The following is a 23390-nucleotide window of genomic DNA, read 5'->3' as shown; positions in this document are numbered from 1 at the left end:
GCACCCTTGCTTCACACAATCTTAGTCTTCATTTTTTTTACACAATGCACTACTGTGCAATTCCTTTGGCTTTCTGCTGCCACACATTATCATTCACCCATGTGCATTAAAAATCTGTTGTCCCTGTTTTTCTTTAGCCATTTCTGTGCATGTTGCATTGCATACAAAAAAATATTACATTTTTCACTGTTGTGTGAAAAATTTCATTGCATTCTCAGCCACTGGGCATTTACGCTCTGCTGTGTTTTGCCTTCTTCTCATTTTCTTCTCATTGCTTTGCATTTTCATTCCCAATACAAAACATTTCATTTGCTGTGCATTACACTCATTCTGCTATGAGTATATACTTTCACATTTCATAAAAGGAAACTACCTTCCATTGCTATGCATTTCAATGCATGTGCTCCATAACAAAAAATTTCAAATTGTTGTTTTATGTTCTATCTTCCCACTGCTGTGAGGGTCTCCATGCTTTGCATTTTTCTCTTATCTCGCTGCTGCTCTTTACATTTCAGCGCTGCATCTTTTCTTCTTTATGCATTTCTGTGCATATTGCATAAACACAAAGCAAAAAACATTGCTGATATCATCACTGTTGCATATTACCTTTTAAAGGGATTAACAAAGATTTCATTTGCAACTGCTGTGCTGCAATACATCCTCTATCAACAAATGACTGTTAATACAGTTCAGCAAACAAAACAAAAAAAATTCAAGCTCCCCTTTAGTGTATGCTTGTCTTCTTTTGGCAGACTCTTCTCAAAACAAATTTAGATCCACTGGGGAGTTCAAGGGGTTTTCAGGTTGCATTTCCTTCCTTCTCCATACTTGTGTAACTCTCTTCTTTTGCATGGGTCTAGCTTGCATAGGAGCCCATGTTAAGTTACAGTCTGGTGCCATATGCCCAATGTTATGACACTTGAAGCATTCAACTTTATTCATGAATGAGAATTCATGATTTCTTCTTGTGAAATTATTTCTTGGAGATTGTCGGGGACCACAACATCTATCTCCATGAAATGCTCTACAGTCTTTTGCCATATGACCAAAGTTTGAGCAAGCATAACAATAACCATAAAATGAACTTTGGTACCTGGGAGATGGAGGTTTCCTTGATGTACTTCTGAAGCCTTGCTGCCTTGAGATCCTTTGATGATCACCATTGCCTCTTGCCTTCTTGACATCAGCTACATTTCTTCTTGGAGCTGATTTTCTGCTTGGAGCAGGATTTCTTCTATTGCTGCCTTCATTTTTCTCCTTGCCTTTGCTGGAACTAGGAGCATCATACCTTCTTTCTGGCTTCTTCACATCTCCTTTGCTTAAAGCATCCTCATCCTTGTTTGAGGGTTCGCCTACATACCCAAGTCCTGATTTATCAAATGGAGATCTGTGATAGCTGAGCATGTCATCCAGAGCTTGAGAGCTCTTCATTATTTTGTTCAGCCCTTCAACCTTCTTCCTGAGGAGGACAATCTCTTCTTCTAACTTTTCACATTCATTATTTTTCTTTGCTAGTTGTCCCTCAGTTTCTTCCTTGCTACGAGTAGCTTCAGCTGCTACTATTTTGAAGGAGATAATATCTGTCTTCATTTTGGAAATTTCTTCATCTTTTGCTTGACTGCTCTTCATTTTCTTTTCAGCTCCTTGTGCCTGCTTCTTGGCTTCTTGTAGTTCGGACTTAAGGGAGGAGACCTCTACCTTGTATTGTCCAATCTCTTCTACAAGCTTATTCACTCTCATGTGCCTTTGTTCAAGTTGACTTGTCAAGGCATCTGCCTGCTTCTTTGCTTCATTCAGCTGATTTGTCATAGATATGACTTCTTCATGATGTTTCCTATTGCATTGATCAAGCTCCTTCTTGAGCTTGGCAAGCTCTTCATCCTTTTCTTTTACTTGAAGCTTGATGAGGTCAAGCTTTTCATTCTCAGCTTCTATGATGGGTTCTTCTTGACTCATTGTCATGGTCAGTGCTCCCTTTGCATGAAGGTCATGCAGTCTGTCCCATATATCCTTTGCTGATGAATATTTTCCTAGATTCTTCTTCACAGAATCAAGGAGTCCATCCAAGATTAGTTTTACTGCTTGTGCATCATACTCCATGGATTCTTCATCCATCTTGCTGTCATCAATCACTGACTCCCAGACTTCAATCCCCTCAGACATTAGGAAAGCCCTCATCTTTATTTCCCATACATCAAAGTTTCCATCAAACTTTGGGGTTTCAAACAAAATGTATTCAAATAAATTGTCTTCTATTTTAATAGAGGAGGGAGACACATTTTTAGCAGGCTTGGAGGCTTTCTTCTTTGACCTTGCCATTCTTATCTAGGCTTCAAATACTTGACTGTGTTTTTTAAATCACTGACTGTTTCTTCAATAATAACTCAAAAACTTGAGAAATACCTGAATCCCTTTGGCTGAAACTTCACACTGCTGGAGAAGCTTTCTGTGCTGCAACCACACCTTCCTTCAGCTTCTTTGAGTCTTCAAAGAGCCTGGACTAGCTCTGATACCACTATTGGGTATTTTTCAATGGGGAAATACCAAAACCAAACATATAAACACAACAGAGGAATGCTCTGTTTCCTTTGTTCCAGGATCTTTGCACAGGGAACCTCTTAAAAACAAAATGACTCAACAGTCTATTACACAGCCATAAAAATATTTCTATTGATTACAATATAAAGCCTGATACAAACTTCATCCTCTTTGCTGAGAGGGATTCACCACAAAAATTTCAACCAATAAAAAACTACTCTGTCTCCTCAGAATTTACTGAGCTGGGTTTACTGCTGTAAAACCCATTTTTACATTACTGTTGTAAAACAAATTTTTACACAGACTTACAAAAAAAACTCCACCATTTTCTTTATGCACTGCTGTGCAAAACCACACATGGTTTTTGCTACTCCTCTGTTTTACTATGCCTCACAAAAACATTACAAAAGACATTTGTGCACTGCTGTGCATACATCCTCTGATTCTTCTTTTCGCTGCTGCGAACACCTTACATTTACCTCCCGTGTGCCATACAAAAACAATGGTCAACACGGTAACAAAAAATGAGCACATTTCACGTGACTCATACACATATCAAAAACTTAATACGAAAAAAAAAACATATTAAATCCTACAACTAACACATATATAAAAACCTCACATGCCGTATGTAAAAAAAAATATATAAAAAGAAAATGTATGGGACGTATGCCCATCACCATATTAAAGGCCACCAAAAAACTACGACCAACCATTAAAAACATTAACTCTTCCATTCTCGGCGGTCAACTAATAGGACAAACACTCCACGCAATGTGATTAATTTGCTGCAGGCCCGTGCACCTTCAAAGATCGACGACTGAGGACGATGAGGCAGATCGGACGGCTCACAAGAATATTGGAAGACATCATGTGACTGAACAATACCTCCCGAGAAACTTACGTTGCGTTACGTCAGTGTTAAACCACGTGTCAGCTCCATATTTTCTCGGAGCGATGTTGCCGCTGCGTTGAAATTACGATTTCAACATGAGGCACACAATATCTTTGGGAGAAGGGAAATGAATGTGGGATTGTGTGATGCAAGGGTTTTAATGCCACTTCGCTTTACACTAATCAGGTATTGATGTTGGTGTCATTTGAATAAAATTTGGGATTGTGTGATGGAAAATATTTTACTTCCTCATCGCTCCAAGAATTTGATCAATGTCGGTATTATTTGAATTAATTTGAGATTTTATTATGGACAGGGTTTTAATACTTCAACCCTCCGCAGTCTCTGAGCAGTGGATGTGGGTGATTTATTTTTCCATTTCTTGTGTTATTGTTACGTATATGTTTGATTGTTATGTTTATATATGCTATATTACAGTGAGTCTTTGATTTTTTTGTAGGTAAGCACACACGGGGATTTGAATCAGTAACCTATCGCAAAAAGTGCTTTAACAGTGCACCCATTCATTGTCAATCCAAAACCTTTGACTTTTAATCATATAATTAAATATTTAATTGATTTCATATTTATACATTTCCAATTTAAATCTTTATATCTGCCCTATTAGTCCTCTTCCTTTATCCAAAATCTCTACACCTATCCCACTTTAAATCATTATACCAATTATCCTGAATTTACCAGACCAATCCCAGAGGATTTAAGTCTACACCGATTGTAGTCAGTTTATTAGAATTTAAGCTCTAAATTTTCCCTGAAATATATAGCTCTATGTATGTATATATTTTTCTTTCAAAACTAGATATAATCATAGATCGAAATGAGTCTCTCAAGGCAATCCACACATAACTCCTTGGCATTGGGTATGAAACGATTTCGCTATTTTCAATTTTTTTTCTTTCTTCATATCATTGTAACACTTTCTTTGGCAAAGATAACTGCTTTCTCTGAGAGGAGAGAAATGTGGCATGCTGTAGGTTTTTGATGTTAAGAACTATAATGTTTACTCGGGTACCTTCTCAATCACAAACCACAGAGAGTTGAAATGCGCAGTTTGTCAATATAACATCGGTGTTATATCTGTTTTGGATCCAATGTTCTCTAGATCTAAGTTTATGTCTATTGCAAATTGTTGATCTAAGTTTAATTTTATTGCAGATTCTTGAATTTTTAAGAATATTTCATAACCAATAATTGACAGAAGGATGAAGAATTTATATACGTGGCCAATGATTTGCTTTCTCTTTTTTAAGATCACTAAATTTTAAATTGAATTTCTAATTATGGCAAAACCCCAAATAATTGGCATAAGGATGAACAATCTATACATGTGGCAAATAATTTGCCTTCTTTTTTCTAATATCACCAAATTTTGAATTGAATTTCTGATTATGGAAAATCCCAAATGGCTGAAAAGTTTACTTCAGTTTGTACAAGGCAATTGATTTACAGCACATAGACCTTGTTTTGTTTATGATTAGAGTAAACCAACAGCATAATTCTCCATAAGCAATTTTATTTGACATTTTCTTTCCTATTTATATATAGGATTGGCTCCTTTTTAATTTTTTAAGATACATTAAGATAGAGTAAGCCAACACGATAATTCTGGATGAGCGATTTTGTTTATCCTTTTTCTTGGTGTTTTTAAATAGGATTGGCTCTCTCTGTGGTTTTGTAAAGTAGGCTATAGTTTTGTTAGGTGCGAGGGTAAACTTTTTTAATCATAGCCATTTAGATGTAATATTCAAAACTATTTACATACAATACTCCATCTTAATATAACCATTATGTACTAATGGGAAAGCATTAAATTAATAAAAAATCATTGTGTACTAATTGGAAAGCATTAAATTAATAAAAAACCATTAAATAGTTAATCCTAAAAAAATTCAATATAGAATTATGGCCTTTTTGAACCAGATAGGGATCTTTATGTCATTTAACGAAATCATTCACATTTAGGAGCCTGTATAACGAAACCATTAAATAGTTAATCCTAAAAAAAATTCAATATAGAATAGTGGGCTTTTTGAACTAGACAGGGATCTTTATGTCATTTAATGAAATCATTCATATTTAGGAGCGTGTATAACGAGAAGCAGGAGACAAAAATGTCCTACGACAAGTAATGGGAAATTTATTGTCACACTGCGGATATTACGTAAAATATGTTCTATGTGATGGAAAGGCTAGACGAGAATTAAATAAGTTCTTTAAGTTGTAAAGCTGGAGTTAAGGAAAGCTTTAAAGGAAGTTAATTTATGGGAGAAGTTAGAGACAGAAAAATCTTACGACAAATAGAGGGAATTTAAGGTCATGCCATAGACGTTTATGTAAATTTCAGGTTATGCCATAGATGTTATGTAAAATATGTTTCGAGACACCATTAAGGTCATGTTATAGTTGTTATGTAAAATATGTTTAGAGACATTGCCTTAATAGTATTAGCATACGGATAACTATCAAAAAAATAAAAATAGGTAAAGACTATGTAACTATCTCACTTATTATATTTATAAATAAAATAAATCAAGAGTTAGTTATATTGAACTTATGTTTTCTTTTCGGTCGTTCAACCTTTTCTTTGGTGTTTTTAAATGGATTAGATTTTTCTTTGGTTTTATAAAGTAAGGAGGCCATTGTTTTTGGTTAGGTGGAGAGCAAACCTTTTTGTTTGATTATGCCCATTTTGTTGTAACCTTCAAAACTATTTAAATAAAATTCTCCATCTTAATATAATCATTATGTACTAATTGGAAGGCAAAGTTAGTAACATGAATCAACGAGCAATTAATCAGTCAACCCTAAAATAGCCAATGTAGAACAATGGCCGGCATTACTCTACGTGCAATTCTAGTAGATGTCCCAATCTGAAATTCAATATATGGACATCATTTATTATCGAAATTGACAATATAACTGTATAACACCATAAGAAGTGTGATGCATTATAGGCGGTATATTTATAGAGATGAAAGGATGCAACTATCGAAGTTAACGTAATAATCTAGGAACAACCTCAAGTCTCTAAATACGTGATAATTTCGGTTAAGCAACTTAAAAGTTGTTTTTAATATTTTTCTTTTTATTCTATTGGTAACGAGAATATATATGTATATGATTGGCTTATATATAAGTAATTTCTTGGTCAAAAAGTAACTCTCCTGTCGATCGAGCTACCCCGGTAATATTCAAGGTTGAATAATTAGCTTCACAGCTATATGATAAGCACAGGGTTCACTTTCATGCAATAATGCTATTGGGAGCACGCTTTCAGTGGACGATGCCACCACCGCTGCAGAAGAAACAACCAAGAATCACTCAACGCATGACGTCAATAAGTACGCCTAACGCGTTCTTTTAAGGGCAGGGCCTTCGGTAGATTTTCCTCTGTCAACATCCAATTCGTAATTGCCACCTGTTCGACCACCTAATTCTCACTCGTTAAACAACGTGTGATGCGTCCGTGTATTGCCCATCCCTCTGCCCCATTTGGAATCATTGCTCGGTGACTTCGTGCAGCCGAGAGCCAACCACTATGTGGGAGAGCAGCTGCTCGGCTACGACACCTGATGACGGCTGATCTTTAACCAGATAAGCGTTAAACAAAGGCATCCAAGCAAGCGCCAGCAGTCATTTCAGTCGCTGAGCCGATCCCGCACATGGATTCAGTGCTAAGTGCAATTCCCCTGAGTGACCTGGTTGCAATTTCTCTAGTTATTTGCCTTCTATTCATTTGATTTAGGAACAACTTCTCTTCGCCCAGAGGCAGATCCTATTTACCCATTGATAGATCTAAATGCAGAACTCCCTTTGACTACCTAGTGTATCCAAAATCTACTCTACAACTTAATTAGCACAATCACATTTACTAACGCAATTGATATACACCTATAAGAGTCATTTTCATATATCGATTGTGCTAGTTATAGCTTAAGTGCATGGGTTGGATTCATTGACCATGGTTGATGAGACTAATCAAGGTTGATGAGGTTGACCCTGGTTAAATTTACATTAATATTAATACTAATGTTATAAAAATAGTTACATTACTCATCACAAAGGTGTATGCGTTTGACTATTGTTGAAGAGGGTTGACCATTATTGGTTATATTTCAACCATAGAGAACTTGATTAACAATTATGGTTAACCATAGAGAGCTTGGCTGACCATGCTTGACCATTCTAGTCATGATTGGCCATTAGGAGTAGGTAGAGCATGAAATGTTCTAGGTTGACTATGGTTAACCAAAGATGACCACGCTTAATCATGGTTAACCATAATTAACCATAGAGACCTTGATCATGGTTGACAATATTCAACCATGCTTGATTATAGTTGACCATATTCAAATATGGTTGACCATCTTCAACTAGAGTTGATAATGGTTGACCAGCGTTGACAATGGTTTATGTTGGCATATTTTCATTGACAATGGATGACCATGGTTGACAATGGTTTTTTCATTGACAATGGATGACCATGGTTGACAATGGTTAACCATGGTTGATCATGGTAGACCATGGTTGACTATATTTAACCAAAAAGACCTTGAAAAACCATTTCGGTCATTCTAACCATACCTTGATTAACCATTATGGTCAATCATGGTTGGCCATGGTTGATCTTGGTTCACCATGTTCGACCATGGTTGACCATGGTTGATCTTGGTTTCACCATGTTTGACCATTCTAACTATAAAAATCTTGATTGACCATTATGGTTTATCATGGTTCACCATGGTTGACCTTGGTTTACCATGTTCAATCCTTCTAACCATATCAATCTTAATTGACCTTACTTGACCATGGTTGATCCTGGTTGACCATGTTCAACCATTCTAACAATAGAGATCTTGATTGACCATTATGGTGAACTATGTTTGACTAATGTGGACTTTGTTTGTCTATGTTTGAAAAATGTGATTGATTATATCTGATTATTAATATTAATCAATAATATTGTGTGGACTTTGTTTGACTTTGTTTGTCTATGTTTGAAAAATGTGATTGATTATATCTGATTATTAATATTAATCAATAATATTGAAAGGCAGTTATATTTTACCAAAGTTGAAGAATGTTGATTGTCAAATATAGTTAACAACATTAGTAAATGTGATTGACTAATTCTATAATGTCACAATGCGACATTGGATAAATTACAATGTAATGTAACATTGTGATAATGTTTGTCACATTGCAAGTTTGGATAAATCACAATGTAATGTAACATTGCAATAAGATTTGTCACATTCTAATGTTGGTTAGATTTTTGTATGATTCCAACATCATATTATTATTATTATTAGTCAAATTTATTAATATTAATATTGTTATTGAGGCAAGAGGCTCATTCTACAACCAAGTATGATGTGTAACTGTGTCTGTCCATCATCAAAGTTGAAATTTTGCTCATGTTGGCCCAAATAAAAAAATTAAATAACTATAAAAAATATTTAGATAATGTCGATTCATAAAAGAAATTGCACGTGAAGAAATTGGATCCCTCTCTGCTAATGTTAGATCAATATTTAATATGGATCTATGTTGGTTATTAAACATTTTTAAATCTTGATTGTGATCAACCAAGGATGTCTTTAACTTATTAAGGTTGACAACGTCTGACGTTGGTCAACCAAGGTGACTATAATTGAATATGATTATGTTATGTTGACTCAGAACAAGTATGAGTGAACAAGGTTGACTTTGTTAAATATGGTAAACATAGAGTTGACCAAGTTCGATGATGGTGATCTTGAGACGGTTGCGTGGCAAGACTTACATGGCAGTTGGCCCGTCCTTGGTTCTTCCCGTGCTGGTACACTCCGAGTTTTGGTGAGCATGGCATTTATGGTATGGCTCGACCTGGGCTCATTTGCGTTGTTGTTCGTTTGAGTTACGCTTCCATTTCTCTGTGGCTCATCTGGTTCGGCTCTGGAAGAAGATGGGTCTCTATTGCCCGCTATCCTCTTTGTTCTTCTCTAGTTCCGGTCCTCTATTGTTTGCTAGTTATATGAATGTTTTACATGGGACCTGGCGGCTACTGTACACTTGGTTTTCCGTGGAGGTCTCAAGTTTGGTTTGTCATTCTGGGTATGCCTTATTTCGATTGTTTGTGAACGATTCTTTCACAACTTGCAGGTTATGTTTTCTAACTGGGTTTTGGTTGCATTTCACAAGCCCTCTGCTTGTTACTCTCATCGATGGCTTGGTTGCTTATTTGATAGGTAAAAACCCTGTTCCGATTCCACTGTTTCGCCTTCCTATAGTTTTTATTAACAACCTTGCTCCTAGTGAGCAGGTTGTGGTATCATGGAACTTCGGCCATTGGTTGTGCTCAGGTTAGGGTTTCAACTCGTGGCTCGGTTGTGGAGTATGACCTCCCCTTCAATTATTCACCATGGGTCAAGTTCCTTTTTTTTTCTCTGGTGTTGTTGTGTGCTATATAGCTATGCTTCCTCTCTGACAATCTTCTTGTCACCGTGCAGGTATCCCTCTCCTCTTTGTTGTGGCTGCAAGGGGCTGACTCTTGAGGATGAAACGTCGTGGTCTCATCCTTGAAGATTTGGGTCTAATGTGCTTAAATCGGGTAGGGTCCTTCCTTGACTGCACTTTGTGGTTGCATTTTGGTTCGGGCTATAGTTGTTTAACCCTTGGGGTTTCAGTTTGTTGGTCTGTCGATACTTGGTTGCCTCCTGTGCAATGAGCCCATCCTGTCGATTTTGTTTTCTGTTCTGGGATTGTGTTTCAACATTTTGATGTTGGTTGTCATGTCTGTTGTTTTGTCTGTGTACTGCTTTGGTCTATTTGGGTTGTGGAAACCCTCCTCGGCCTATCTCGTTTGTATGAAGGACTGTTGGTTATTTTTTTGAGGGCTCTATGTCTTGAGGCCTGTGTGGAATCTGGAAGTTTTGTCCTGTACTTCCGTGGACCTGATGAATATATATATATATATATATATATATATATATATATATATATATATATATATATATATATATATATATATACACTAATTTTTTTTAATTTAAATCAAATAGTATGTATTTGGTAATGTACCTAGATGGTTTGGCTCTGTCATATTTGATCCTTTCAGTCTCGGTGCGCAGTTTGAATGTTAATCACACAATTTGTTGTTTAATTTCTATGCACAGTAATTTATACTTGTTGCTTCTGAAACAGTGAATACCTGTAAGCTTTATTTAAATTCATAAAAAAAATATTTGTTTAGAGTTATGCTTTCTTTCCTTTTTTTCATCTAGATGGTAGCAACCCCACTTTTGATTTTGGGTTGCCTATTTATGCTTGCTGGTAACCTCATACTATTGAGGAACCACCCTCAGTTACATTATAGTTATTTTCCAGTTTCATTCAGTTTCATTTCTAAATTATTTTAAACAAATACTATTCTAACTACTGTTTAGTTTATAAATGAAAACATTGGCTGTAACAACCTTCATTTAAAAATAAAAATAAAACTAACTAAAAGTGAACTTAATCAAAACAACTCATCCAGTTGTCGCCTCCCTATTCATGTTTTCCTGCATCATGTTTCCTGGGTGAATGAATCTCATGGCTCCTGTCCATGAGCTCTTCAATCAAGTACTCGATGCTTTGAATCTGGCCTGCATCCAACCAAGAACTGTCCTTAATTGGATGGTCCTTCCATTTAACCAGGTATTGGAATTACTCTTTCCGTTGAGTCCGCCTGGCCACCTGAGCATCTAATATTTGTTCGATCTCTAGAGGCTTGGTTGGAGGCATCCATTTGACCCATGACTCAGTCTCTCCCTGGGCGTCCCGTGTGTGTTCTGTCGAACTATCCTCCACATTAGCACTAATGTAAGGGTACAAGTCTGCCACATTGAAGATGGGTGAGATCCCTATACCCAGGGGTAGTTGTAGTTCATATGCATTTGCAGAGAACTTTCACAGTATCCTGCAAGGTCCTATTTTTCAAGTAATGTCTCCAATGTTTCAGTGCTTGGACCACTGCATAAAATTCCTTGTTGTAAGATGTATACTTCTACCTACTCTCATTCAACTTCTCACTGAAATAGGCCATTGGCTTGTCCTGTTGGCTGAGTACTGCTCCAATGGTTATCCCACTGGCATCGCAACGAACTTGAAAAAGTTTGTTGAAATCTGGCAACCTCAAAATTGGTCTTTTGGCGATCTTCTTTTTCAGCAGCTGAAAACTCTTTTCCGCTGACTCCGTCCAATGAAAAGGTTGATTTTCCTTTTTAACAGTATCCACCATGGGTGCACAAATCCCACTGAAATATTTTATAAATTTTCGATAAGAACTCACCAATCCATGAAAACTCCACACTTCAAACAAACTCCTGGGGGATGGCTAGCTAACTATGGCTGCAACCTTTTCTGGATCCATCTTTAATTCATTTCCCGAAATCACAAATCCTAAATAAATCAATTCTTTCTTAAAAAAAGTACACTTCTTCAAATTTAATGGTAATTTGTTTTGCTGCAACGTTTCCAGGACATACCTGACATGTTGGAAATGTTCTTCCTCCATCTTACTAAAAATAAGGATATCATCTAGATATACAATCAGGAACTTTCCAATGTATTCCTTCAACATCTTGTTCATCAAGCGCATGAATGTGCTGGGTGCATTTCTCAGTCCAAATGGAATGACCAGCCATTCATACAGGCCTTCATTGGTCTTGAAAGCTATCTTCCATTCATCCCCTTCACGAATCTGAATCTGGTGATATCCGCTTTTCAAATCAATCTTCGAAAAATATGCCACTCCACTCAAACAGTCCATCATGTCATCCATCCGTGGTAAAGGAAACCTATACCTAATAGTGATCTTGTTAATTGCTCGAGAATCAGTACACATCCGCCATTCACCTCCTTTCTTGGGAGCTAAAACAGTTGGGACTGCACAAGGACTTAAACTCTCCCGAATCAACCCTTTATCCAACAACTCTTGTACCTGCTTCCTGATCTCTTCATTGTAATTTGGACTCATCTGGTAACCAAATTTTTTTGGTAAGCTAGCCCCTGGGATGAAATCAATACGGTGACTGATACTCCTTTTTGGTGGCAATTTATCTTGTAGATCATCCACCACAATGTCACTAAACTCTTGCAGCATATCCTGTATCTCCTCAAGTAAGTCAGTAATCTCAGTATGGATTAACACCACTCTTGGCCTTCGCACAATTGCATATTTTACCTCATCATCTCCAATCTATTGTAGAAACTCTTTTCCTCCTAACAGTAATTCTTTTGTTCCACCGTTTTCTGCCGTATCCTCCTCTTTCATTGGTACTAGCGTATGCTTTATCCCATCCTTAGAAAAATTGTAACAGTTTGTCTTCCCATCATGGACAACTTTCCTATCATACTGCCATGGTCTGCCCAGCAGTATATGGCACACATCCATCGGCATGATATCACAAGTTACTTTATCCTTATACCTACCAATGTGAAACTCCACTTCACTCTGCTCATCAACCAGCAGTTGGTGTCCTTTTTGTAACCAAGACACCCTGTATGGTGTTGGGTTCTTCAATCTTTTTAAAGCCAATTTTTCTACCATTTTAGTGGATAACAGGTTGTCAGTGCTCCCGTTGTCAATAATCAATTTGCAACATTTCCCATGTGATTTACACACAGTTCGAAACAACGCTTTCTGCTGTGTCTGGTCAGCTAACTCTTTAGTTGGTTTCAACAATGCCTTGTTTAACACTAAGGCTTCTCCCATTTCAGGCATGTTCTCCACTTCTTTTGGTGGTGCCTTTGCTTCTTCCGGTTGAGCAACATATGCTCCTCTTTGCCCTGCTTGATCACTTTCAGGACATTCAAAAGACCTGTGTCCCCACTTGTGACAGTTGTAACACTGATAGGCATTTCCTCTACCTCCGCCATTACCTCTTCCTCGTTGGTAAGGCCTTCCTCCTCTAGTGTTAGCTTCTTTTTCAGTTGGTCCTGCAGTTTTTGAACTGTTGCCCTCTTCATTGCTGTTGATATTTCTACCTCTGCCAAAAGACTGTCCTCTTCCTTTGCCAGATCCACTTCCTCTTCTGGCATTTTTCTTTCTGGGGATCTTTTCTTTTGCCTTCAAAGCACTTTGATAGGCTTCCTCTAAGGAATTTGGCGAAAGAATACTAATCTCATCTAGTATCTCCATCCGTAAGCCATTCACAAACCTTGTTTTCTTTTCCGGGGTATCTTCAACATAATCCACTATCAGGTTCACTCTGTAGAATTCTTCCGTATACTCCTTCACAGTCATTTCTCTTTGCTTCAGGTTCTGCACCTGCCTATACATAGCAATATGATAATATTTGGGTAGAAACTTACTCTTCATCTTGGCAATCATCTTGTTCCACTTTTTGATCAATGGTTTATTTGACCTTCTCCTTTCTGCCTGCACACTATCCCACCATAGTGCTGCATGTCCCTTCAGTTTGGTGGCTGCAAACATGACCTTCTTATCTTCACTGATTTCTTCACACTCGAAATATTTATCTAGCTCACTAATCGAGTCCAAAAATATCTTCGTAGATAAACTATCATCATAATTCGAAAGCTCTGGCTTCAGCTTGCTACTTGCCATCAAAACCGATCTCAATAATTTTATCTCTGGTCCCACTTCGTCTGACCCATCCGTCATGGCTACAACTTTTTCTTCACTATCATCACCACCTCCTAGATCCCTATGCTTCCCTGCTTCCACTGCTACCAATCGGGTACTTAGGATCCTGATTTCTTCTCGCAGCCCTTCATCGGTTACTCTCCTGCAAGCTCTACCTCGACCTCTTCTTCCTACTTCCATTTTTTTTCTTTTGAGAAAAGAACTTTCTCTGATACCAAAATTTGATGGCAATCCCGAGACGGTTGCGTGGCAAGACTTACGTGGCAGCTGGCTTGTCCTTGGTTCTTCCCGCGCTGGCACACACCGAGGTTTGGTGAGGGTTTATGGTGCCTTCAATGCGCATCCGGATTGAGGTTGGTCTCATTTTGTGTGAGCATGGCATCTATGGTATGGCTTGACCTGAGCTCATTTGTATTGTTGTTCATTTGAGTTATGCTTCCATTCCTCTGTGGCTCATCTGGTTCGGCTATGGAAGAAGATGGGTCTCTGTTGCCCGCTATCCTCTTGGTTCTTCTCTGGTTTTGGTCCTCTATCGTTTGCTAGTTATATGAATGTTTTTCGTTGGACCTGGTGGCTGCTGTACACCTGGTTTTCCATGGAGGTCTCAGGTTTGGTTTGTCATTCTAGGTATGCCTTATTTTGACTGTCTGTGAATGATTCTTTTACAACTTGCAGGTGATGTTTTCTAACTAGGTTTTGGTTGCATTTCACAGGCCCTCCACCTGTTACTCTCATCGATGGCTTGGCTGCTTATTTGACAGGTAAAAACCCTGTTCCGATTCCACTGTTTCGCCTTCCTGTAGTTTTTATTAATGGCCTTGCTCCTAGTGAGTAGGTTGTGGTATCATGGCAGTTCAGCTGTTGGTTGTGCTCAAGTTGGGGTTTCAACTCGTGGCTCGGTTGTGGAGTCCGGCCTCCCCTTCAGGTATTGGCTGTGGGTCAAGTTCCTTGTTTTTTCTCTAGTGTTGTTGTGTGCTATATAGCTATGCTTCCTCTCTGACAATCTTCTTGTCACTGTGCAAGTATCCCTCTCCTCTTTGCTGTGGCTGCAAGGGGCTGGCTCTTGGGGATGAAATGTCGTGGTCTTGTCCTTGAAGATTTGGGTCCGATGTGCTTAAATCAGGTAGGGTCCTTCCTTGACTGTGCTCTGCGGTTGCATTTTGGTTTTGGGCTATAGTTTTTTAACCCTTGGGGTTTCAGTTTGTTGGTATGTCGATACTTGGTTGCCTCCTGTGCAACGAGCCCATCCTGTCGATTTTGTTTTATGTTCTGGGAATGTGTTTCAGCCTTTTGCTATTGGTTGTTGTGTCTATTGTTTCGTCTATGTACTGCTTTGGTCTATCTGGGTTGTGGAAACCCTCCTCGGCCTATCTCGTTTGTATGAAGGAATGTTGGTTATTTTTCTGAGGGCTCTGTGTCTTGAGGCCTGTGTAGAATCTGGAAGTTTTTTCCTGTACTTCCGTGGACCTGATGAATATATATATACTATAATTTTTTAATTTAAATCAAATAGTATGTATTTGGTAATGTACCTAGATGGTTTGGCTCTGTCGTATTTGATCCTTTTAGTCTTGGTGTGTAGTTTGAATGTTAATCACACAATTTGTTGTTTAATTGCTATGCACAGTAATTTATACTTGTTTCTTCTGAAACAGTGAATACCTGTAAGTTTTCTTTAAATTCATAAAAAAAAAATAATTGTTTAGAGTTATGCTTTCTTTCCTTTTTTCCATCTAGATGGCAACAACCCCACTTTTGATTCTGGGTTGCCTATTTATGCTTGTTAGCAACCTCATACTATTGAGGAACCACCCTCAGTTACATTATAGTTATTTTCCAGTTTCATTCAGTTTCATTTCTAACTTATTTTAAACAAATCCTATTCTAACTACTGTTCAGTTTATAAATAAAAACATTGGCTGTAACAGCCTTCATTTAAAAATAAAAATAAAACTAACTAAAAGTGAACTTAATCAAAATAGCTTGTCCAGCTGTCGCCTCCCTAGTCAGATGCTCCTGCATCATTCGATTATTATGAGTGAACAAGGTTGACTTTGTTAAATATGGTAAACATAGAGTTGACCAAGTTCGATTATGGTTAACTATTTAAACATTGACTATAAAAGTTGATTTTGTTTAATTACATTTGACTAGTGTGTTTAATTATGTTTGACTATTAATATTTATCAATAATAATAATAGAAAATTATGTTTGATCAAAGCTCAAGAGTGTTGATTGTCAAACATAGTCAACCATATTAGTAAACCAATGTTTTTTAAATCATATTAATATTATTAAACATTGACTATGGTTGAGCAAGGTTTAACCACGAGTGAACATGGCTTGACTAAGTTCACCATGGGTGAACATGGTTTGACTAATTTGACCATGGCTCACCATAATTTTCTATGATAGAATATGATTGTCTATATTGATAATGAATGATTTTATCATATTTAACTGTGGTTGAGTTTGTTTTACCATGTTCAATTAGAATGATTAGAAAGTAAATATTATTAATGTTATTTATTAATAGTAATCTTAATACTACTCATATTAGCAATGTTAATGTTAATATTATTTATACCATCATTAATATTATTAATTATTTTATCAAGGTGAATACAATTTTTAAATTTTTATTTTTTTATTAATAATTATATCACTAATTATAAAATAAATATTATTAATATTATTTATCAATATTCATATTAATACTATTTATATTAACAATGTTAATGTCATTGATAATATTAATCTTACTAATTAAATATTAATAATATTAATATTATAATTTAGATGTTATTAATAATATTAATGTTATGATGTTAATAATACTTAATGTTAATAATTTTAAAAATTTATTATGAATATAATGTTACTAACATTATTTTCTTAACATCATTAATATTGTATTAATAATATTATTTATTTATTTATTAAATGTAATGGATATGAGATTTTTATTAAAAGATAAAGTTAGAATTCGGCCTTAAAGCATTAAATTTCTTCAAAATTATTAATATTGTATTAATGATATTGAGGTTAGGTTAATACGCTAACACAAATGGTCCTAGCGCGGAGGGAAGCGAGCTCTGAGAAGCGGCATTAGGGTTTCTGTACTCACCTGCAACGGCAGGTCCTCAGGACAGAGGCCCCCAGGCTCAGAACGCGGCAGAGCAGACAACCAAAGCCCGAAGGTTTTGACAGGTGGGTTCAATGAACCCCCATCCGGGGGAAGGAGGGGCGCCTCCCTCAATAAACGACAACCAGCAAGGGAATCTTGAGGGTTCAGATAAAGAACAGGAGCATAATGATGGAAGCACAGACAAAAATCAGCAGAAACAGACTGAACAAGCACAGCAAGACAAGCCGAAAGTAAGCTCGTCCACATGCAAGCCAGTAGCTACACACAGACCAAAAGTGGAGCTACCTAGTCATCGTATCAATGCCAGAATCCAATACATGAGAGATCATGCTCTCATAGGCAAATTTATTGGAATATGGCCAAACGAGAAAGCGCTGAGAGCATGGATAAATGTCAAATGGCATCCAAAAGGACACATAACCCTACATCTAGGGCCGAAGGGTTTTTTCACTGCAGTTTTTAACTGCTTGGAGGATAGGAACAGAGTTTTCGAAGGAGGGCCTTATTTCTTTAACTCTGCCGGGCTATTTCTCAGAGAATGGATTGAACGTTTCAACCCGGATAAGGAGGACCTGAGCTGGGCGCCGGTGTGGATCAGGCTGTATTCTCTACCATTGGAATACTGGGAAGAGGAGTCTCTCAAAGCAATCGGTAAAGTACTGGGCGACTTCGTCAAAGTGGCAGAAGATACAAAGACACAGAGATATACCTCATATGCACGGATCTGTGTCTACATGGATCTGAAACAACCTCTTCTTGATACGGTAAGTCTCTGTCATGAAGATATGGAATGTATCCAGTTAATTGATTATGAGCATGTTCCCTTTAGGTGCAGGAAATGTCATGACCTAGGACACCTCTTCAGAGACTGCCCATTAAATAGCAAACCCTCGATTCAAACTGAACAGGAAAACCCATCGTCAGATGGTTTCACTAAGGTGACAAATCGTAGAAGAGGAAATAAAAAATCAGTAGTTACTACAAAGATACCTACAGGGGATCAATCAAAGCCTTCTACTAGTAATAGCTTCTCAGCATTAGATAATGAAGATTTGCAAGATCCAGACAATTTAACCTACAATAAGAGAGAACCTACCCAGGAAAAGAAAAAAACTGAAGGATCCCAATCGAAAGAAGGGGACAAGGAGGTAGATCTAGAAGGCAATAAGCTCAAGACAGCCTCAAAAGCCTGGAGCCTCCCTGATATGGATATAGATGGTACAAACCCCAGTATAGAAAATGAGAAGGAAGGCGATGGTAACTCTCAAGAACCTCAAATCATGGAGGAGGATACGGAATCAATAGACATTGGCGAGCTAGATATCTTGGGACTAGAACAAGCATGTAAAATAGGGAACTTCGACAAAATACCTGATAGACAAGTGGACAACCTAGTGGCAGTCCTCAATAAAGCCCAGAAAAAATATTCACTAGGGGTTCAAATCAGCAGCCAATGGGACGGGAAATTCATCACCAAAGACAGTAAAAAACGGGGAAGGAAAACTACTTTAGAGAGAACCATCAAGATTGGAGAAGTATTGGTAGAATCAGGCAGATATGCAAAGCTAACCAAGTATTTCAATATCAACCCCAAGCCTTCCCAATGAAGTTGATCTCATGGAATATTAGAGGGCTTAATTGCCCAAGGAAAGGAAAACTATTAAAAAACATGTTAATGGAAGAAAAACCAGCAATTCTTTTTCTACAGGAAACAAAATGCAACTTGACAGTTCTGGAAAAAATAGTAGCAAAAGCCTGGCCAGGGGGGACAGTAACAGCTGTTGATGCTCAGGGAGCTTCCGGAGGACTTGCAGTGCTCTGGGATGCAAGAATGATTCAACTAGCCAACATACATGCAAATAAAAATTTCATCCAAGCCATTTTTCATATAATTGGAACCAACATCTATGGTCACATAACTAATGTGTATTTTCCTCAAGACACCCAGCACAAGGCTGAAATTTTGGATGCTTTAACGAACCTTAATACAGAGAGGCAATACCCGTTATGGATCTCTGGAGGAGATTATAACATGATCGCTTCAATGGAGGAAAAAAAGGGAGGGCGTTGCAGAATAAACAGGGAAGGATCTCTATTAAAAGACTTCATACAAAATAACTGGCTAATAGATACTCCTACAAATAATGGCCTCTACACTTGGAACAACAAAAGGGCAGCTCCAATGCAGATTGCATCGCGTCTGGATCGATTTCTAATCTCTGATAATGCAGTTCATGTAGGAGGAGAATTCACAGCTTCTATTCTTCCCTTCTCCGGTTCTGATCATTGGCCGATAGCCCTCCATTGGAATCATCCTGGTTGCCATACAAGGCGTCCCTTTCGATTTGAGGCTTTTTGGCTATCTCACCCGGACTTCAATGAATTTGTCAGAGAATCTTGGCTAAAATGCAATCCGACGGATGGTACAAAAATGTCCATATTCCAAAGGAAGCTGAAATACCTCAAAGGAGAAATTAAAGGCTGGAATCACTCTGTCTTTGGCAACATTTTTAAAGCTAAGGAAATCCTTAATCAAGAAATGAAAGTTGTTAAGCAAAGAATGATATCTGAAGGACGCTCGGAAGAACTTAGCAAGAAAGAGCAGTCCCTAGAAACTCAATTCCTCGAGCGAGAGTCACAGGAGGAAACTCTCTGGAGGCAAAAATCGAGAGTTAGATGGCTGAAGGAGGGTGAAAAGAATACGAAATTCTTTCACAAATCTACAGTGCAAAGAAGAATGATCAATCAAATTTCTCGGGTCACCAATGAACAAGGAGGAAAAATTGAAACACATGAAGGAATAGAACAGGTGTTCCTCAATTATTTCAAGAAGATGAATCAAGAGCCGGACATAAACAGAACAGAAGCTATTGAAAAAATCATCAGACATATACCCAGATTAATTACTGAAGACCATAACACTCTCCTTCTCAAACCCATAAGCCTTCAGGAGGTTGACGATGCTGTGCATCAACTCAAAGCAGGGAAAGCTCCAGGACCCGATGGCTTTACTTCAAATTTTTTTCATCATTTTTGGGATCTGGTCAAATGGGAAGTGTGGCAGGTGGTGGAAGAATCGCGTACTCTAAGGTGGATGTATCCAGGTCTGAATGCAACATTCATAGCTTTAATCCCTAAAGAAGAGGAATCCTGCACTCCGGATAAATATAGACCGATTGCTTTGTGCAACATTATATACAAGATTGTTTCCAAGGTGATAGCTTCCAGATTGAAGCCCCTGCTCCCCCTTATCATCTCTCCAGAACAAACTGGTTATGTAGAAGGAAGGCAGATTACGGACGGGATAATTCTAACCCACGAAATAATCCACTCTCTCAAGCACACAAAAAAACCAGGTATGTTGCTCAAAATTGATCTATCTAAGGCTTTTGATAGTATTAGTTGGGAATATATGCAAAAAATCCTTCAAGCCTTTGGTTTTGCCCCCTCTTGGATTAGATGGATCAGTAGTCTTATTTCCTCCTCGTTCTTTTCTATTCTCATTAATGGAATCCCATCACCCACTTTCCGTCCTTCTCGGGGAATTCGCCAAGGGGACCCTATTTCGCCCTTCCTGTTTGTCATCTTAGCTGAAGGATTAGGACGCAACATTAAAGAAGCTCTCCGTTCTCATCATCTCAAAGGTCTAGCCTTCCACCAAGCCCCTGCTTTTTCGCACCAGCAATTCGTCGATGATAACATGCTATTTGGTCATCCGTCAGTTCAAGAAGCTCGAGTTCTTAAATCTATTCTTGCAGACTTCTCGGAGGCTTCTGGAGCTCTCATTAACAAAGTTAAATCCCAGATCTTCTTCTTCAACACCTCGCCCTCCACCCAAAGATCCATTGCCCGTATCCTTGGCTTCTCCATCGCTGCCCTTCCATCTAAATATTTGGGTGCTCCTTTATTTGCCACGGCTCTCAAGCATTCCTCATGGAACATTCTTTTAGAAAATCTGGAAGCCAGATTGTCCCTTTGGACTCATAGAGCGCTTAATATGGCAAGCAGGCTGGTACTAATCAAAGCAGTTCTTCAGACCATGCCTCTTTACCTTTTTTCCATATTAGCAGCGCCTAAATGGGTCCTCAAAGCTATCAAACAGCTTCAGCGAAATTTCCTATGGGGGAAATCGGGGCCAAACCGAAAATGGGCACTAGTCAAGTGGGAGAAAGCATGTCTTCCCAAAAAGGCAGGAGGCATTGGATTAAGAGACCCAGAACATAGTAATATGGTAATGGGAGCCAAAATCTGGTGGAAATGGCTCTCTAATCCCACTACACCTTGGGCCTCCCTTTGGACAGCGAAATATGCAAGCAACAAGTCCATGGAGGAGAGAGTTAGAATGTCAGAAATCAGTAAAGGATCGGTTATTTGGAACTCAGCCATTCAACATAGAGATATAATTCAAAAGCACAGCTTTTGGGAGGTGAAGGATGGCCACACAGCTAGGTTCTGGGAAGACTCATGGCAGCAGCTCCCAAACCTCAGAGATACAATTCCGGGAATTGCTGATCAAGACATATATCAACATGAGAAGGTGAGCCAGTTTTGGGACTCACACAATGCCCAAGAACACAGAAAATGGAAAGAGGCCAGGCATATAATACCTCACAGCCCGGAGCAAACTCAACTCTCCCTCTCCTTAGAACTTCAAAAAAGGAAAATACTCACTTCGGCAGGCTTGGACACACTCAGATGGGGATATGAGGAAAAGGGCACTTTCACAACCAGGGAAGCTTATAAAATAATTATCAAAGAAAAGATAATCAAAGACCAATTATGGGACAAGATATGGAATCCATCCATCTGGCCGAAGGTCTCAACTTTTCTATGGCTTATCTCTCACAACAGAATTCTCACATGGGACAATCTCAGGAAAAGGAATTTTGCTGGACCATCCATTTGTCCCAACTGCAAACAGGAAGAGGAATCAGCATTACACCTTATGCAAACCTGTCCACTGGGAAGGAAATTGTGGGAAAAAGTTACATTCCGCTGTCAGAAGGATGGAAGAGTGACTGGGGACATCAAAGGGACTCTTCGCACCTGGCCCCAAGAGCCATATAAAAGCAAACTCTTAAATACACTATGGCAACTCATACCAGGATTACTAATGTGGAATATTTGGAAGGAGAGAAATAGAAGGATATTTAAAGATCAAGCACAGCCAATAGAGCAGATTTGGAATGGATTGCACCAGAACATTAAAGAAACTCTGTCCATTAAAGGATGGTCTAAAGAGGATTTCCCATCTCTCCCGCAGGAACAAGCCATATGGGACAACTGGCAGATTCAATTAAATCAACTGGTATCATCAAAGGATAATTCTTCAAAGCATCTAGAGTCTCCATCAAGCTGGACACCACCACCAATCAATGTATTTCAGCTTAACTTCGATGGAGCCTCGAAAGGGAATCCCGGAAAAACAGGATTTGGTGGAAGCATCAGAAACTACCAGGGAACCCCCCTAATAACCTTTGTTGGCTCAATTGGTTGGAACACCAATAATGCGGCGGAACTGGAAGGTCTATGGAGAGGACTAAATCTGGCGCAGGAACGAAGATTCTTTCCTCTTATAGTGGAAGGGGACTCTCAGATTATTATCAACATGGCCTCAAAGCTTATGCAGGGATCTCAGGTATATAAGGTTAGTAGCAGTTGGAGACTGGCCACTAGACTAGAGCTTCTCAAACAATGGCTTACTAATCACCAAGCAATTTCCTTTAAACATATTAGAAGGGAAGGGAATAAACTGGCTGACTTTCTTGCAAACTTAGGAGTGGAGTGTGGAAAGGAATTCTTTGAAGGCTCAATTTCCAGTATAGCATCAGAGAATCAACTCTCCACCTTCAAAACCATTGTAACCAGTGATATGCAATCGAAGGAGGTCTCACACCCAGATGCGGGTGCCTTAATGAGCTGTTAATGCTCATGCAAGCGACGCCGGCATCTGGCATCACGGCAGATTAGGTTGGCGATTTATGGCAGCTCATTTAATCGCATTAATGAGGCATTGGGTTCACGGCATGCGGGGTAAGGTTTTCAAGATGGTGAGCACAAGCAGCGATTCAGTTGTTCTGACCTCGACATTCTCTCTGGTTTATTCAGGCAGAGACATTCTCGGACGGAATTGTTCTCAGAATTTAGGCGCAGG

General features: G+C 38.4%; 1 protein-coding gene across 1 annotated transcript; it reads left to right on the top strand.

Annotated features, from left to right (window-relative positions):
* Positions 1 to 17553: 17553 nt before the first annotated feature.
* On the top strand, positions 17554 to 23162 carry LOC149195970 (uncharacterized). Its single transcript, XM_089408083.1, has 4 exons — positions 17554 to 18000; positions 18145 to 18777; positions 18945 to 19907; positions 20301 to 23162. The coding sequence occupies exons 1-4, from the start codon at positions 17554 to 17556 to the stop codon at positions 23160 to 23162; spliced, it is 4905 nt and encodes a 1634-aa protein (XP_089264209.1).
* The last annotated feature ends 228 nt before the right edge of the window (positions 23163 to 23390 follow it).

This window comes from Pinus tabuliformis, chromosome 2_2 (genome assembly GCF_031772625.1).
Source record: "Pinus tabuliformis cultivar Carrire ecotype Pingquan chromosome 2_2, CPIR1, whole genome shotgun sequence".
In the NCBI taxonomy this organism is placed as follows: domain Eukaryota; kingdom Viridiplantae; phylum Streptophyta; class Pinopsida; order Pinales; family Pinaceae; genus Pinus; species Pinus tabuliformis.
Note: the sequence above shows the minus strand (reverse complement) of the source record. Positions and strands in the feature narration are given on the sequence as shown.

Coding starts and splice junctions, on each gene's coding strand:
- LOC149195970 (XM_089408083.1), top strand. CDS start 17,554: ATGAGAGATCATGCTCTCATAGGCAAATTTATTGGAATATGGCCAAAC. Junction 18,001..18,144: donor AACAACCTCTTCTTGATACG/GTAAGTCTCTGT, acceptor CAAACTGAACAG/GAAAACCCATCGTCAGATGG. Junction 18,778..18,944: donor TCAAGATTGGAGAAGTATTG/GTAGAATCAGGC, acceptor CTTTTTCTACAG/GAAACAAAATGCAACTTGAC.